Here is an 18,920-nt window from a genome sequence, read left to right on the forward strand (position 1 = left end):
ATATATCTGGTCTTAAAATGAGCCTTGTGAGATAACCATCAATAATACGGAGAATAAATTAGCGTACAATTTTACTTGTATAGAGGTGCTGAATTGTTTGGAGAGGATAATTAATTGTTTACCTACATAGTAACGTAAACATTGCAGTATAAATGTACTGAGTAGTGAGTGTGTTTTCATTCCAATGTACCTGAATTTCAAGACTACACTTCTGAGAATGCATTATGGGTTAGAAACCTGACCAGATTTGAGTAGTTCAGGACTTGAGATGGCTGCTTGTTCGTATCTGCTTTAAATAAATGAAATTACTATTGACAGCAACGTAGACACGTGTTAACCCCCCCCCCCCCCATTAATGTCCCCTTGATGGGTCTGCTGACTGCAGGGATTTGATCCCATGATCTTCCAATTCACTTATGGCAGCACCGACCAGCTGAGCCAACAGAGAATAATGCAGACGTTTAATCAGGGGAATTTATTTCGTCAGCATTGCTCAGTCTTTTATTTTTATTATTATCAATAAAATGTCTTTACACACATTCTTTGAACTACGATCAGTTAAGAAGTCATTTGTATTATAGGGGCAAATTTACTAACGTCTTCACATAGCTACTCGCCTTGAATTCATGTGGAATTACTTTAGAATTCTACCAATTTAATTACCTTAAATTCTAAGTTTTAACACCTCCCTGTGTTTACATACTAAAACGCGTCACGAATTGACTTAATAATGAGGTGTGAAGATACTGGTATCTGCGGGAAAGAATGCAAGAATGCTTTATATTTGAAAATTCCTTACTTGATTTTGTGGTTTTTATTTTAAAATGTTTTTTTTCCCTAATGGTTATCATCAGACTTACATACAAAATGAGAAAGGTCATCAGTCTTGCCCAAATGACTTGTACAATACATCGATACAAATATGAAGTGTGCCATAGGAACCATAGGAACTGAAATGGAAAAAATTCAATTTCCAATTCTAAGTAATAAGTTCACCATAGAGGCAGGTTTTATTTGATAAAAAAATCAAGGTTACCTTTTTAAAATTAGTTGTGTGCACGGAAGTTCATTTTTTTAATGATCATTTACATGAATGTATACTGACTAATTTCACTAATCATGAAAGACAACAGTACAACAGTTTACATCCGTGAAGGTGCGAACACGTAAACCGCGAAAATGACATGATTTTCCGGTTTTATTTCATCAAAAATTGTGGGGTTTTTTTTATATTGTAATAACCGAAAATTATAGGTCCAATATATCATGTTCATGACTGGCCTTCGCCGTCCCCTTACCATTTCAAGAGAACTTATCCGGGGGAAAACCCGGATAGTTTCGTAGGTGTGGTCACAGGTGAAGTGTTAGGGTGCTGAGGTGTGTGTGGGGGGTGACTTGGGTGCATCCAGGACCAGACATCATCTTACTCATCGTCCTTATAGTTTGTAATAAGATTAAAATGAGCAAACATTACGGCTCTTCTTTCAAGAGATAAGGTATTTACACTGACCATGGTCAAGATATACTCAACAGCTACATGATGTAGGCAAATGGATTAATGAGCCATAAAACAAGATAGGTAGCAAGGCTTTTACTTTGACCAACATTTTGTGGCTTAATTGGTTTACGTGCAAGTAAAAAGGAAGACATATTAGGATATTAGGTATAGGTTTGCTATATTGTGAAGTTGTTAATGAACACGTATTCAAATGCCTACACTGCAAAACTCTGGTGTTGATTTAACACCAGCCTGGAATCTATATATATATCCACACCAGAGAAGTATTGAAACAACACCAGTTTGGAATCAAACCGATGCTGTTTTAATACTAATTGGTGTTGTATAAACACTTATCTGGTGTTTGACTAATACCAAACCGGTGTTGTTTAATACTTCTCTGGTGTGGACATATATAGATTCCGGGCTGGTGTTAAATCAACACCGGAGTTTTTGCAGTGTACAGACTATTTAATCTTATTCGATTTTTTAATATAAAGTGGAAGCTAATTGTTGGTGTCAAAGGAATAAAAAATAATCAAGTTCTACATTGCGCCTAAATAAACTAAAATGATGATGACTTGAGATTTTTTTCATGATAAATGAAACCAGGTTATGCATTAATGGAGGAAACTTGAAATATGTGATATTATGGGATAAAAAGACAAGAAATTGTGTCTGAGCATATCATGTTTTCTGAACTGGGATCAATATCGTCATCATCATACGTAGTTGTTCTTTTTGTTGTCGTTATCGGACACAATACACTTATTATCTATGTATACTACTGATGACCGAATAAATAATTGTAAAGTATTTATGGAAACACTTTTCTTTTTCTTATTCAAGATTCGGTTCATTGTATTCATTTCTATCAAAGACACGGAGTCTTGGTATTGTAGACCCAGGGGTCACTGATATTTATTTTCACATGCTGTCTTCTCAAGAAACCATATATAGATAGCTTGAGGAAAACAGTTGATTGACGTGTGACCTTAATGCTCCCATAGTTTTTTTTTTATGTAAACACACACATATAAACAAGAACAAAATAATTTGATATATAATTTCAACGAACGATTTTGCATCATCATTATTTCGAATAAATTGATTATTTTCTTGTAGAATTACATTTTTGAAAAGTAGACGATGTTGTTTGTTGCTAGCAAGCAATCGACCGATGGGAGAGTGTTTATTTTAATTGCTGGGAATCAATGTAATACTCATAAGCCATATCTAACCGACATGGATGATTGAGAAATATGATGTTATTTATTTGCTTATTATGCTACCCATTCGACCTGAAACAAAACCTGATATTTAGGTCACCGGATGTTTAGAAATTAAGAGTTTTTGTCTGTATTATCAAAATAAGCCACACCCTGCGAAAGTTATCTCTATCACAGTCATTTTTTTTCTCTCTCTTGTCTTGTTTTGCATTTGTGTTGTGATTTTTCTGTGGGTATTCATTATATCTAACCTCAACGCTTTAATGATCATAAATTCGATTAATTCCACACTTATCTTAATTTTCTACCACAGTTTAGAAAATAAACGAATCGATTACTATTCTGATATTCAAAGAACATAAAAATAAAGTTGTCGGAGACACGAGCCTTGACATATTCTTTATATACAGTACAGTCAAAATGTTGATGTGTGTTTACATTCGTCAATATCACTCGGTGTGTCCGAGATTGCTTTTCCTTCACACCGTTAAAGCTTTTCAAACTAAAATCCATGTATGGTGTTTTTAATTGTTAAGTTTCATCACCTTCAAAAGGAGAAGAAGGCGTAAAGAGAATGATAAGGTTATAATCCTATATCACTCCTGCGTAAATCTGCATAAAAGTGACATAAAACCTAGCAACCATGCTATTTCGTATTTACACTTTGAGTATACACTTTGTTTTATTTTGGTGAACCGCGATGTGTTGTGTTATCATAGAAATCAGCAAGTCATGACTAAAATTTAAGAATGTTGGATCAAGGAATTCTGTCCGAATGACGCATTGGTCCACATTTAGTAAATGCTATAACGAAGTCTTCGTAATACACGATTGCGTTGTCTAACTAATATGCTGAACTAGAGTTCGAAACTTTGATTTTAAATCATATCCATGTAATATTTGAAGGCTTATATAAAAATGCGACCATTAAAAAGACCTGTCACACTTCCTAGGAAGGAGAGAGATATTCGGGACGGTAAGAATGGAGAAGGATGAAAATAAGATCATTGATTTTCCATACGGACACACATTACTGGTCCTGATAAAATATTTACAAGGTAAAGGGCCTGTTCTTAAAAATAATTGAAACTATTCTAACAGGTCCAGTAGTGTGTATCCTAAATTTTAATTTTGGAAAATCGAGCGGTGATCATGTTCTGCATCGATAATTAGGAAAGTATAAAACAACGTGATAAAAGTAAAAGCTATTTATTTTGAATTCGTCTGGTAATATAACCCCTGCTCAGTTGCTATTTCTATAAAATGGTGAGCCCGAAATTTTTTCTCACCTGTTTACCCTACAATTCCAAATCGATTATAAAATACCCAGTGCATTATTTTGGTTGTAGATATTGATTATGAATTGGTTGTAAAAAAGAAACCAATATTAATAACGTTTTATCAGGAAACAATCTAAAGTGCAACAGGTCGAATGACTGCTTCAACGAATTCCGTGTATTTCGTAACCTTCCCTCTTTCAATCTATTGCAAAAAAATCAAGGAGTACTCGAAGTTCCTTGCAATTGTTGACATCAATCAACTCCTCACATGAAGAGGTTGTAAATATTGACCATACTTACTGTGTTCAATTAACAAATTAATTGTTAAAAGTTAAAAGTAGATTTGAAGCCTTCTAGCAGATTAAATTAGATGGATATAACCCGGGGTGTAATCTGTACTTATCTAAAGAGTTATTGTCGCTGATAAGTATTTCCCTTCTGTTATATCATGAGCCTAATCAACTATGGCAGGATATATTTGTTGTGTTCACGGTGTATTACATGTAGTTTAATGTTCGTAAACTCTCCTGGAATCGATAATTGTCACTCATGAATAGCCATCCAGGACGGTTCATTGTGGTTGAATGGAAATGCCTAACCTCAGCTAGCCTAAATGCTTATTATTTTGACATAATAAAAAAGTCAACCTTCAATGCATTTTTTTAGTTTCATCATAAAAGTCAATGGGGACCTGTACATTCAAATTTATCTGAATTCGCTGTATGATACAGAATTTTCTTTTGAATATGTTTTCGGGATGAATTTTGTCCCAAAGTATGTGTACGGATTGATACCATAAAGTCGTTTACGCTTGAAGATTGTTTGTAAGATTCAAATGAAACGAAAACCCTCTAAAAGGTTTTTAAATTATTTTTTGTTTGATATTATATTCGGTGAATTGTATTTTTCAAAATAAAGGATGAATTAAATAACCATGATAATAATGCACGATTTTAATCAGTTTAACAAAGATGCATGTTTCCTTTTTACCCAATGTTGTTAATACTTTTTACCCAATGTTGATAATAATAAAGTGCAATTGACCCGGATTTCACGTTTGTCTTTCTATATCGTAAATTTAGAAATATTGACGATGAAATATTTATTATGAATATCAGAAAGAAGGACGTTTAGTGGTTTGGCTTAAAACGGATATGTTCTTGGATCTTGTATATGGATGGTACATGACGCATATTAACGTCATTTCATTTCTTTATGTTCTTAGGTGTAGCTGTGATGTCATCGTTTAAGTGAATATTCGTAACATATCTCATTTTTTAAAACCGGAATACCGGATATTATGATGATCAAAATGCACGTTCAAGTTGGGATACCCCGGTTTAACCGTTAATATTTTTTTGATGAATGTCAGGGGTTTCAGCAGATTCATAAAAAATAGGATGTGCGTGTATAACGCGCATTTTATTACTAAAATATACCGAATCAGTCGTTTTTCAAAGAACTAACATTAATGATATTTTCAAACTTTTTGAGTTTGTAGTTTCAACTTTCATTCATTGATCCTCTGTGTAAATCTCCGATGTTCTCCTTCTTCCTCTCATATTCTCTTTCTCCTTTTTATTTTGACTTTGTTCTTCAATAAATTCCCCTATCATTTCTACAGCAAGCTTTTATTAGCAGTCCCATCTGTTGGCATTCTGTTATACATTTTTGTTTGTTGCACAATTATTGTTAAAAATATATTTCAAAGATTATCCCTTTCATGATTTACATTTTTGTTTGTTTCAAATTATTGTTAAAAATGTATTTCAAAGATTATCTCTTTCATGTTTTACACCCTAAAATGGCGTATATTTTAATTGTTGGAAATGAAAACTTCATGAAATCACATTCTTTTGTTATCATACAGAACATCGGCGTTCAGATGGGTCTTGATATTAGTACCAATGCAACACTGTGGAAAGACCAAGCTCTTGTAGAAGCCAACGTTGCCGTCTTATATAGTTATCAGGTATAATCATGAGCTCACAATTCTTAATGATAATTGGAATGATAGAATTAAATAGGATGATATATGATTAACCATGTGTCAACATGGTCCTGTAATGTCACTTGATACAATTGGGAACGCTGTTTTTCAAAGAAATAATAGACAACTGATTTAGTTACGAACTCGGTTGTTCTATATATGTCTCTTGTAACGTTATGATAGCGTTACGTTGAGATTTATTTTGTTGATAGACTACAGTGTTGAGTATGTGTACTGACAGAAGCCAGTTTGAGATATTTAGATTAATACATTTGGAATATATACTCATGTGTGATCTTTATTGAGTTCCAAATATTTATTTATGGCTGTTGTATAGGTATTGAATTAAGTAGTATTAATCGGAATGTAATTATACTATTATATTTCCGTTCGTGTATGCCAATTAGCAACGATGTCGTATCTTTTATCATGCTATAGAAACTGAACGTGACGATCACGGACCATCACTCAGCGTCGGAATCGTTTATGAAGCACATGGAAAATGAGCAGAGACTTCGAGGAGGATGCCCAGCCGATTGGGTATGGATTGTACCTCCAATCTCAGGGAGTATAACACCAGTGTTTCATCAAGAGATGCTTAACTACCAGCTTAAACCATCATATGAGTATCAGGTAAGATGCGGTTACCATGGGGACTGAGGAGGGGTGAGGAGGGGTGAGGAGGGGTCTTGATATGGATCCATGTAGTACAGTGATACCAAATAGCTTGGCGTTGGAATGAAAATGACGGTTTTAGATTTTCATGCTTTTGTATAATGTAACTGGTTTGTATTTTTTTCATTAAGATTGGGATTAGAAGGACGTTGAGAAGAATAAAGGAGACAGAAAACTTATGAAAACAGAAGAATAGAAGTTCTATGCAAAAGAGAATACGAAAAAATTTATATAAACAAACCTTTTGGAGATTTAGTGTAGAAAAACATGCATTGTAAATCGTGGATATTTACATCAATAAAGGGTATTTATCAAATCTATATTACAGAGTTAAAAGCTCCCTTTTTATATTGTCTACACCATTCCTCGTTTTAATTAATTATTAAGGTGTTAATACATTAATAAAGAATTATTAAGAACAATAGTATATAAACAAGAAAATCTGAAAATTGCTTTATGTTTTTTATTTCGTAGGATGATCCATGGCATTCACACGTATGGAAGAACAACGCCGCAGGAACTGAGAATAAACCAAGAAGAAGAAAGCTTCTCACTTTCAAGGAGGTTGCAAAGTGAGTCAAAAAGTCATCCCTAAATTACATTTTTTCAATGTTATATCGCTTAAAAGATATCAGAATACGTTTACCTGTTGCAATAGGGAAGTTGTTGGACCTTCATAGGTGCTTTTTTAATTTCTAAATTATTTATATTGGTTATAAAAGAAAACTAATTGTAATTTACATCTAAATATTGATTGAAATGCGATTGTATAGAGTATTAAAGAGCCATTGCCAAAAATTGTCAAAATGATGAAGAGGAATTTTTCAGCAGTGATTACTTTTTTTCTTTTTTTCATCTTAATTTGCGAGGTACGACAAGAAAATAAGTACCTGATCAAAATGAAATAAGGGAAAGTAAAGGTTTAATCTTATAACATTGATTTTAATTTTCGAATGTATAGAAACCGAATAAATGAATATTTAATGGAGTCATGTGGTCTGTTTGTTAACAGGGCTGTGAAGTTCTCTACGAAGATGATGGGTAAGGCCTTGGCTAAGCGAATCAAAGCTACAATATTGTATGCCACAGAGACTGGCAAGTCTGAGAAATACGCCAAGACACTGTGTGAGATATTCAAACATGCCTTTGACGCAAAGGTAAGGACTAGATAATGATTTAGTAATTTGGAACATGATATAGGTTTTGAACCATGAATAAAACTTGATATAGTAAGTTCATCCCCTTTTAACTATATCTGAAGATAAAACAGCCTTCAATATAAGGCAAGAACCAGAAAAGTTACGATACTTTAAGCCCACCCAAAGCACCCCCCCCCCCTCCAACAACAAAGAACAAAGACAGAGAAACAAAAAACCCAAATATTTCAAAACGGCTGGGATAAGTCTGTGGTTAATCTAACTGTTAAAGATTAAATTGTCTCATATAATATGATCAGGAAATGGAACAAGATAAGATTATTGAAACAAACACTGACATGACAGAATGATATTAAAATTGTATGGTTGCAAAAAATGAAAATTATCCGAGCAGACATCAGCGCTGCTTTGACGTCATGGGAGAAAAGTCTGTGATGATAATGCACGATGTATTTGTGTATTATTTATGATTTATTCTCCAATGTCAAAATATGACGTATACATGTTGATAACCCTTCGTTCAAACAAGGCGATTGTGAGAGATATATATTTGTGACTTTTGATCTTAGGTAGAAGTCAGATAGATAACAGATCATAACACCTGTTTCAGGTTCTTTGTGATGACAGGTTCATGTTGTTTAAATCACAAAGCAATGACGAGCATAATCATTTTGGAAACATTTCTTTGTCAGAAGCCCCCTACTCGCCCCCCCCCCCTCCCTCTTCAAGCAAGAAAGAGTGAGAGAGAGTTTTATCTGAAAAGGGGTGAAAGGCGATATGAAGAAATAATTACTAGTAGTTCCCCCTTAAGGACTTCCTCTTGTACTTTATTTCCTCTTTGATACCACCCCCCCCCCCCCCACCCTGACCTAAGACTCGCTGAGCCAGTTTATTGCGATCTTCTTATGACCTTTTTTTACACCTCGAGTGAATGTGAATTAATATGTTTGTTACAACAAGCGTGCTTAACAAACGACGCCATTGTTCTATCTATATTCCTGAGATCAGATCAATGAATGTGAAAAAAATGATTTATTTTTATATCTATCGTTGGAATGATGAATGTGTTAACATCTATGCAACGACATTTTAAGCATAATGACACCTTATGTCTTTGCACGTATGTATTTTTTGTGTAGTGGGTTTTATTCGGAAAAGGGGTGGTATTTTGGACAATTTTAAGCGTTATTGCTATTTCAGACAAAAATACGTGTACTCTTTTTCCCATTCGATCGTAGAATAACGAGGCACCTGCTTTTGACCATCAGTATATTGCTTTGACCTAATACGCTGACCTATTTTTTTGTTCCTTCTCTTTTCTCACGGGATCTTCCAAATAATTTTCATTCAGTTTATATTAGCGGTATAAAATCTTTGCTTATCAAAATATTTTGTTGTTCTTTTTACTGACATCTGACGCATGTGATGCTCCGATGATATAGTCTGATGACTTGAAGCCGAATTGCATTTAAAATGTCTTGATTTAATTTAGTGTTTTGAGTAAATCAGATTTTCCTGCTTGCACGTAGTTGAATCAAAGTTTTCATCGCTAAAAATTGTTTTGATGACGGTATTTGGTTACCCGGTTGGAGACTAACATCTATGAATGTGTTAAGAAATCATGGGACCGAATTGTTTTGACCCTATCTGAGGGACCTAGTAGGCCTATCGCGGTTTTTAAGTGATAGAAAATCGAAACTGTTCGTAAACCGATACCCATATTATAGAGACCAATTGTTTACAAATTTACCATCGCATCTTTGAAAGGTGTGTGTCTAATAAAGATCTGTTTGTATTGGTCTGTTTATCTTTCATTTTCCATTCACAATTAGGTTATGAACATGGAAGAATACGACGTCGCTAACATCGAACACGAGTCCCTTCTTCTCGTCGTCACGAGTACATTCGGTAACGGAGATCCACCTGAGAACGGGGAGGTATAGTATTCTATCGGTCTCGTTCATTCACCTGGATCAAAAAAAAAATAGAATGCCACAGTTTTGATAGCCATTTAACCAAACAGACCTGCTGTGATAAAAAAGGAAGCGTAATAGAATTTAGCATATATTATATGCCATGATGAAATATCCTTAGAAGCCTCTGACAGACACCGTTATCATTTAAAAAAAATATATAATTGTTAAGATATCAGCAGAGTTGAGACATGTGTGTTTGTAAATATATACATTACGTCCGTTTGGTATATATTTTACATTTTCTTTACCGTAATCATGGAATACTCTCTCGATTTTTACCCAATATTCTTTATTTATCTTTATCAGGAATTTGGCAACTATCTTCTAGAACTTTCCCGAGACGGTGAAGGAGATGGTCCAAGCAGGTAAATAGTTCTTATCGCCTTAAGAATTAATATTTGAAATTATAACCAAAATGCATGATTCCTCCCCTGCCAGCGAATTAATTGATATCACACTCCTACTTTGAATCCGCCTCACAGCCCAGTAATTGTTCTCCCTTTGTTTTATGGCGTCACTTATGTGACGCCACAACGGATGTTTTTGTTCATTCTGGCCTAGTCTCACAAGGTCCTCCCATAGTCACATTAATCGCACTGCTTGAAAATTACATGAAGACGAGCTGAGCTAGCACTGCTTGCAATGTTGAAATTATTGGAATATTATTTTAATGATGTAAGTTAAAATCTAGTTAACAGTTGTATCATATCTTCATAAATGTTAGAATAATGCCTTTGAAAACTCTATTGTTGTATTAAATTATTAAGGTCTCTATTTGCCTCACTACTCTTGTTGTAATCTTTTTACTATTTTTCTCTATTTTATCGAATCTGATGCTGGAAAAGCAAAGTAAATCTTGTAACGTTATACATTTCGAAATGTTACTTTGATTGGCAAAAAATGAAACTTTTACTATTATGAAACTGTGATTCAATGTTTATTTATCCTATTCTCACAATTTTTTATACTATTTATTGCAAATTTACTTATAGATAGTTTTAATATGAATGATATTCCTTTTAAATATGGAGACTTATGTGAGTAAAAACGGATTTTGATTATCTGGATGTCGCTATCTGCACGTGCGAAACATAACGACCGCTATTAAAGCAGTCCCGTAAACCAAATGAGGTAGGGCATATCCCCACACGTCCACAAATCTAAGTGTCCCCCTATCATTGGTAATAAGTGTCATTATCCAAGGCCTTGATACCCGCCTTCACTTTTCATCGACACTCGCTACCCCCCCCCCCCCATCCCTTTTTATCCCTCCAAAGTTTGCCATTCCCTAATTGACACTTGCCGCACAACCAGCCCAGTCCCAGTACCACCATCTAGAAGCCCCCTCCTCGCACCACGCCCACTTGTTTTCCCTTCACTGTTCAACAGTAGAAGTAATCGATCGCATTTCAATGGTGCACTCACATATTAAGAAAAATGGGGAAACTGAAGTATAGTGGAGAGAACTGAATTATTCGCAACAATGAAAAAGCTCACAAAATAATTTGTCCAGTCGATTATTCTAAAAGATACAAAACTGGTAAACAGCAAATACGCATGAAAGTTATTTTTCATCTTTGCGCAATGTTGGGCGCCAGAATTTCGGAGTTATTTTTCTTAATGTGTGAGTTATTTGTATTGTCACCATTGTGTTTTCCTTTCCACACCGCTTATAAATTTATTGTTTACAAATTATTGTACGATGTAAAACGCAGAGAATCAGTAAGTGGAGAGGATAAGGATCCCCGTAATAGAAGGTAAAGTTATTGTTTGAGTTGTAAGCTGGGAATTCGGTTTATGCTAACTTTTGCAATACTCAATGTTCTCTCTTGGTTTATTCTAACGTATGCAAATGCTTTGCTTAAGTCTTTCCTAATCACCATTAAGGGAGAATAATGATAGGCCTACGTATTAACAAGACTGCTAAGTATCAATTATTATCATAATCATAAAAATTACAACTTTTGATGTCTTGATGTTAAACGAATTACATGTTAATAATAAACTTCAATGTGTAGGGCCTTTAATGACAATGTATAACATGCAATATATGAGACACAAAATGATTAACATGTAAATGTTTGAATATTTAAAAATATATATACATGTGCGGTTATACAACTTGCATGGACCATTAATTTTGCACCTTTTATTTGTAAATGTTTGAACACCGCTTTCGTTTTCTGTCTGCTTTCACATTTGTTTTTATTTTTTTTTACCGCAATATTCGTGGTGTTTTGGACTAAATGCTTAACGCTTTATGATATTTTGATTATTTTCCTTATTATTTTCCGTTTTATTTTTGCTAACTTTGCATAATGATATGTAAACATTTTGTTGCATAGTGGTAATTTATTCATTACTCGTATTAAGGATTACTAACTTATCAAATCCTAAAAACTAATATCTTATATCTCCTCTTTGATGGATAATGTATTACACGTTTTTGTTCAGGAGATTTAATTTTCTATCGACTTGAATAGATTAGTGCGATATTATGTTGACGAGCAGAGATAAATATACCTACATCATACATATCTTTCATACAACATGTACAATGCCACAATGTGGGAAAATAATTAGACATGTTTTCAAGCAAAATAATCTAATTTGCTCTTCTCTCTCTTTCCCTCTTTTGTGCTTAATCTTAGGCTGTGTTTCTATCTGATTTTTTTTAGCCTGGCAACTTCTCGACCATTAGACAATATTTCTTGTTACAAAACCTTCATTCTGCTTATTTATAAGTTGATATTAAAACAAATAATGAGCTAGTGATCTTGAGTAGACTATATACACGTGGCAAATCATATATTATATACTTTTATTTTCAAAAATCGAATTTATCGGGGATCAATAGCCCTCTTCCCTCCATAGTTTTAACAGGATATTATTAGCAAAACATTGGTCAATTTTCGATGTAATGACTACTATACCAATTTTAGCTAAATGCAAACAAAGGATTTGCTGTAAAAAGAACATAAGTTTTAAAAAGTGTGTTCTTGGAACCATTTTAATTTGCAAACACTGGGAATTGTATGATACGTGTATTGAATATTTCATCATGTTTTCTGTTTTGTTTAGCCTTCGGTCTATTCGATTCGACAATAAACCAAACAAGCCAGTACATCGAGCCAGCTCCATGGCTAAACTTGACGAGAGCTCAGGAATACTTGCTAACGTTAGGTAAGTGTATCCTTCATTCAAAATCTATATAGGTAGAGTGACTCCCCATCAATAATGTTTGTTTAACTTGTTCAAAAAATAACACCCAAGCTCTGTAATGAAGATATATATACATTTACATAATCATTTAGAAGATAAGTACATGCATTAATATCTGCGGAATATCTCTGATATCTTGCATTTTCTTTCTTCAGTACGTAGTGTTTATTTGAATATCCGACAATAGCTAACCAAATGTTTTTTGTTTTGCCCCCCTCTGCTTGCTCAATGTCCGTTTGTAGATTCTCAGTATTTGGTCTGGGATCCCGTGCTTATCCTCACTTCTGTGCGTATGCTCGTACAGTAGATCAGTTGATTAGTAATCTTGGAGGTGAAAGGATCAACCCAATGGGCGAAGGGGATGAGCTAGGTGGTCAAGAAGATGCTTTCAGGAGGTGGGCCAAAGATGTCTTCAAGGTGAGTCTCCGAGCCAAGCTCATGTTCAGGATGCCGTTGGATAGAAACAACTTGATATTGTCTCTTAAATTTGCCTAGGTGGTTAAACTTTGCCAGTTTGGTAAAGTGTTCGTGGTGGGCTTGTGGCACACGCTGGGTTATGCTGCTTCGCAGGTTAACATAAAAACGGATTTACAGTAATAATTTTAAGTTCTAGAAGACGGGATCTAAAATAATTCTTACAAAGTCAAATGTAAAAGAATTTACATACAATTTCAGGATATGTTTAGCATGTTTAGATAATTTGAAAATATGAAATATAAACCAATCTACAAAGACATAAGTATATCGATTCATAAGGGGGTCAAGTAAATATCTTTGAAGAGTTTGGATATCTCAAAATACGATAAATAAAAATTGAACGCCAAACCGAAAAGCATTACTTTTTTCGTCAGGAATGTTCTGCGTTCGATTATTGATTCTTAAATGAGTTTTTTTTTTTTATAATAATGGAAATCCTATCTAGGTTTAGGCTCGTTTCTGGAGTATTGTTTGACCAAGTTAGATATTTTCTGGTGAGATCCAACAGGTATTTTAAATGCGCTTAATTTGTAAGTGTTTGGGTTAATGAATCAGTTTGTTCAAGTATTCTTGATTGGTTTTCATTGGAACTAGTTCCCATGATGTTGTTCTGTCTTATTTTCTAAAATTAAAAGATGTGTATATATCTCTCTAATAAGATTGACTGTTTCTTTTTTATCACCTCAAACATCATACGACATTCGCACTAACGAAACCGACTCCAAACCGACCGTTGGTAAGTCATTCGGTCTGGAACCGGTTCGTTTGTGTGTCTGCTGAATAACCAACCATATTTGAGATTCTTTGATATTAATGTTGTGTAGGCCGCATGTGAGGTGTTCTGTATCAAGGATGGTGTCAACCTAGTGGCTGCAAGCGAGGCTCTGAACAAGAACGAGAATAGTTGGAACCCTCAGAGATTCCGGGTATCCGTTGGTGAAGAGGCAGCCCTCAAGAGCGATGAACTCAATGCAGGACTTTCAGTATTACATGGCAAGACTGTCCTTCCGTGTCTTCTTACTGAACGCATGGAACTTCAAGCCAAAAACTCAGAGTGAGTTTATATTTTTTATTCCTTTATAGCCGTATAGAAAGACAAATTGCCGAAAAAGGGTGCTTTTCATTCTTATGGTGATCCAGAGTCAGACATTATAGATACATTGTAAAACAAATTTTGACATACAGTTCAAAACGCTATCACATATGCAGAGGTAGGTGTGCTGGGGGAGGCAACTTCTCGGTGTGGTGTAAACGAAGAATATTGTGTTTATGCAATTAAATTTTGGATAATCGTTTAACTCAATATCATTCTACATTTTCTCTTCAGACGGTCCACCATCTTCGTACGTCTGGATACCCAAGGTGCCTCAGAACTTCTTTACGAACCTGGTGATCACGTGGCCATCTGTCCAGCCAATAACAAGGACTTGGTAGACCGTGTTCTTAAGTACATTGATTGCGAGTACTCTATGGATACAGTGATTAAGGTTGAATTCCAACAGCAGAAGCAGACAGCTCTTGGTAGGTGGATACTTACTGATTCCTTCTCTATCTCTTACATCACCCATATACCTTCTAATCTACCTCATTACCCCCCTTAACTTAACCAAATGCGGTAATGCACTGGCGGATCCAGGGGTGGGCAAAATCGGCCAATGCCCCCCCCCCCCTTGAGAGGCACAATTAAAATTTGTAATTTAAAAATGCCGTTAAAACAGAATTGTGCCCTCTTTTGAAAGTGAAGATCTTTTTCCCCCTCGGAAAAATGTCTAATGCATTGGGGGTTTTTTTTAAACAAAACTGATTCAAAATAAGGATAAGCGTTACTCGATTAATATCGTGGTTACATCCACAGTGGCAAATAAAACAGAGTGAATATCCAAGAGGTTTTTGTAGTTTGAAATTTATGTGAAATATATACTAGTAGTTTGACAGTGTATCACCAAAAATTTCAGAAAATATTATTTTCTATAATGGCTGATCATCCTTCTTGAGAGCCGTTTACGTCTCAAATTATAGTTATCTACTCTTTCGAGTATAGACTCAAGGAGTGAGAATAGCTAGCAATATTCTCCTACCCACTCCTGTCTCATTTTGTTAATACAATCATTCTAGTTATTTACGAACTGTTCGTGTATGATTCTTCTTATCAGTGTGTGGGTTTTTTTACCAATGATCTTTTTGTTAAAAGCTTGGTTGTAAAAAGAATGCAATAATAATGATATTGTTGCTTATACTTTCACAACAGTGGCAGCGCGAATAACAACGTGCGTACTGTAGTTCCTTTATTTTGACATTGATGGTAGAAAATGGGGATCGATACTAACTCCTAATTGATAGTTCGTGTGCTAAATAATCATATTATAGAGTGTAATCAGATTTGACACCACAGATATACTAGACCATGACGACCTAGACTACATTAGGTACACTCAAACATAGTTTTAACATTCATATTGCTAAACCACTGCATTTTAGAATTGAGAGTGGAATTAGATTTGGCATAACACACATTCCTAGATTACATTGAATACACACAAAAGATTTCATGTATATTTATTAAAAAAATCAACTGTAACATTGAAAGAAACATTTAACGTCGCTAAACCACTACATTCTGAAACTCTAGAACAAACACATAAAGGGAACAATACTGACTCTGAATGATTTATGAAAGTGTTCCTCTTTAGGTTTCAATATAATAAGTGATCCATAACACCGTCCTACTGTTGCTTTTCTCAAATCTCGCCAGGAAAAAAAACTGGAAGAGTTTATTTTATAATATATATTTGCTTTAAATCTAGCTGTTATTGCATGCATTAAACCCGAAATCAAATATTCCGATGCTTTGTCTTCATCCATGCATGTTTCTTATTTTGTTAGATTAATTTGTTAAGAAGAAGATATTATTTAAATTTCAAATATTGAACGATACAGGCATGTTTTTCGACGAAGATATAGAAGATGGTGAGTTATATAATAAAACTAAATATCATTTTGATATTATTATCTATTTTTTATAATCAGATAATATAATCATATTCCATAAGTTCATTTGTTCATTCACGCATCCGCTACTCTTTCATGACTGCCATATTATAAGAATTTTAACTTGTATACACTCTGAAATTAACAAACGGTCGGTGATCTAATTTTCTTCGAGTTCGCATCACTCATGATGTTTCGTTCTTCTCTATTCTTTGTGATGTATGTGTCAAATAGAGGCTAGCAGTGATGTAATTAACCAAATATTTTGAGGGGGCAGATATGGAATATTGGACAAAAATTTGCTAAAAGTTACGAGCGAGCAAAGCAAGAAAAAATCAAGTTTTTATTACCAAAATTTAGTTTAGGGATAGATTTTGTCATAGTAATATTTTCTGAGAAAAATAATATCATAGTTCACCCTTCTTTTTGTCCTTATTGGTGGTGAAAAAAGCACCCCCCCCCCCCGAAAAAAGTGCGCCGGTGCAGGCTTAAGTAATAATGATTGCTTTTAATTACACTAGGTCTATAGTACGCCATTGAATATCACTCTCATCTACGTAATAATTTGGTGAGATACGATGTTTAGATTTGTACGTATCTTAATGAAGTTTATGATGACACTTGATTGCAATGGTTATAAACTCAATTGAAAAAAATAACTTCTTACCTACTATGAATGTAATATCGAGTCCATCTGTTTTTCCAAGCTCATTTTCGTACATCGGAAGTCAATTTAAACGATGCATCATTATTGTGCTTCGAGATTTCTTAAATATTTCATCAACACAAGTATTGTACAAACAACATAATATACACTCATGCTCATGCATATATCTGCACACTAACAACTCAAGGTCATGGACATACATCAGTCGTACTAACACATGATATACTCAACACTGCACTTTAGAAATTAACTTTTGAATTATTACGATAGATTTTCTAGTATCGCCAATTGCGGTAAACAGAGCTTTAGCCACAGATTTCGGGCCCACATGACTCCGTTAAACAATACTGAGAAAGATTTAAACACCATATATGACAGAGGCGAAACTGGTTGTACACATGAATAATTAACACGATCAATTAAGAATTTTCAAGAGTCCGAAACGGAAATTAAATTACATCGATAGGCCTAAAAAATCGCTCGGAAATAAGGCTGAACACCGAAGGTTGCCGAAGGTGACAATGTTAAACTGACCATGCTGACTGCGCATGTGCAAGTACATAATGGCTCATCATGGTGGAAGACTTTTGCAGGCCATTATGTTGCAATACTAGTATCTCTCTCTCTCTGATATCCTCTGTTAGTGTAACACATGCAAGTGACGTGGTTCATAAAAAAAATTCAGAATGCCTGCCAACTAATTTATTGTCAAATTCTGCGTCAATCATGCTATACAATTAATCTTTCATTTCCTCTCCCCTTTTCTGCAGGTGTGATCAAGGCATGGCACGACACCGAGCGCCTTCCGAAATGTTCCATCCGAGAAGCTCTCACAAACTACCTAGATATCACCATACCCCCGACACCAGACTTCCTCCGTCTTCTATCAACCCAAGCTACCGACAAGGATGAAGAAAATGCCCTTGCTGTTCTGGGCAAGGTAAGCCAATGCTCTCTTCTTAAAATTATTTTCCCAAGACGATTGCAGCAGTGTTTATCAGCTAGCATTTGTTATTCGCGCTAGTGTAATTGTAGTTCGTGCAGTCTCACTGGTACCTGGAAAATATTCTAACCCTCTGAAGTCTTGTACAAAAATGTTCTATGAGCATGGTGATTCCTTGCTTCTTTTCTGTAGGGTGGTAGCAACTATGAGGTATGGAAGTACGAACACAGCCCGAACCTTCCAGAAGTGTTTGAGCAATTCCCTTCGGTAAAGGTCAGTGCTAGCTTCCTTCTGACCGAGCTGGCCATCCTGAAGGCAAGATATTACTCCATCTCATCTAGTCCTAAGATGTTTCCAGGGGAAATCCATGCTACTGTCGCGGTTGTTGAGTACAGAGTCAAAGGTATGTGATGTTCTATCAAGTCCTAGACCATCTTATTTCACTAATTATTATTATGAGCATTCAGTTAAACAAGTCCAGTTATGGGAATGATTGACCTCTAAATATTTGTTTTTGAATTATTTTTGTTTTGTTATAGCTCATGAAGAATATATTCACAGCATGCAAGCTCGGAAAATGAACTCAGTTCTCTCAAATCAGAACTGTTGCTATATAAAAACACCCAAACATGATTCATGGTTGGTGATGACTATTACTGATCAAGACATTACAATAAAATCGTTCTGTAGTCTTAGAAAAATAAGGATAATTATACTTGCTTATATATATTGCGCTTCATGTAGTACCTTAAATCAGAAGTCTCTAAGCACTCTACAAATAAAGTGACTTCATGGGAATTTAGAATGATTGATTATAA

General features: G+C 34.7%; 1 protein-coding gene across 5 annotated transcripts in view; it reads left to right on the top strand.

Moving 5' to 3' along the window:
• LOC121409155 (nitric oxide synthase, brain-like) overlaps positions 1–18,920 on the top strand; it is a 103,097-nt gene that overhangs the window by 75,498 nt on the left and 8,679 nt on the right. For 3 of the 5 annotated variants that reach the window (XM_041600997.1, XM_041600996.1, XM_041601000.1), the window contains 14 exons: positions 5,878–5,979; positions 6,436–6,630; positions 7,147–7,244; positions 7,685–7,829; positions 9,662–9,766; positions 10,112–10,170; positions 11,521–11,562; positions 12,887–12,988; positions 13,270–13,444; positions 14,329–14,558; positions 14,832–15,025; positions 16,442–16,471; positions 17,930–18,099; positions 18,295–18,505. In XM_041600997.1, the coding sequence (XP_041456931.1) occupies positions 5,878–5,979; positions 6,436–6,630; positions 7,147–7,244; positions 7,685–7,829; positions 9,662–9,766; positions 10,112–10,170; positions 11,521–11,562; positions 12,887–12,988; positions 13,270–13,444; positions 14,329–14,558; positions 14,832–15,025; positions 16,442–16,471; positions 17,930–18,099; positions 18,295–18,505 (1,858 nt within the window). The remainder of the gene's footprint in view (positions 1–5,877; positions 5,980–6,435; positions 6,631–7,146; positions 7,245–7,684; positions 7,830–9,661; positions 9,767–10,111; positions 10,171–11,520; positions 11,563–12,886; positions 12,989–13,269; positions 13,445–14,328; positions 14,559–14,831; positions 15,026–16,441; positions 16,472–17,929; positions 18,100–18,294; positions 18,506–18,920) is intronic. The other 2 variants (XM_041600998.1, XM_041600999.1) reach the window with 2 other exon arrangements.

Source organism: Lytechinus variegatus, chromosome 2 (assembly GCF_018143015.1).
Source record: "Lytechinus variegatus isolate NC3 chromosome 2, Lvar_3.0, whole genome shotgun sequence".
NCBI classification, from domain to species: domain Eukaryota; kingdom Metazoa; phylum Echinodermata; class Echinoidea; order Temnopleuroida; family Toxopneustidae; genus Lytechinus; species Lytechinus variegatus.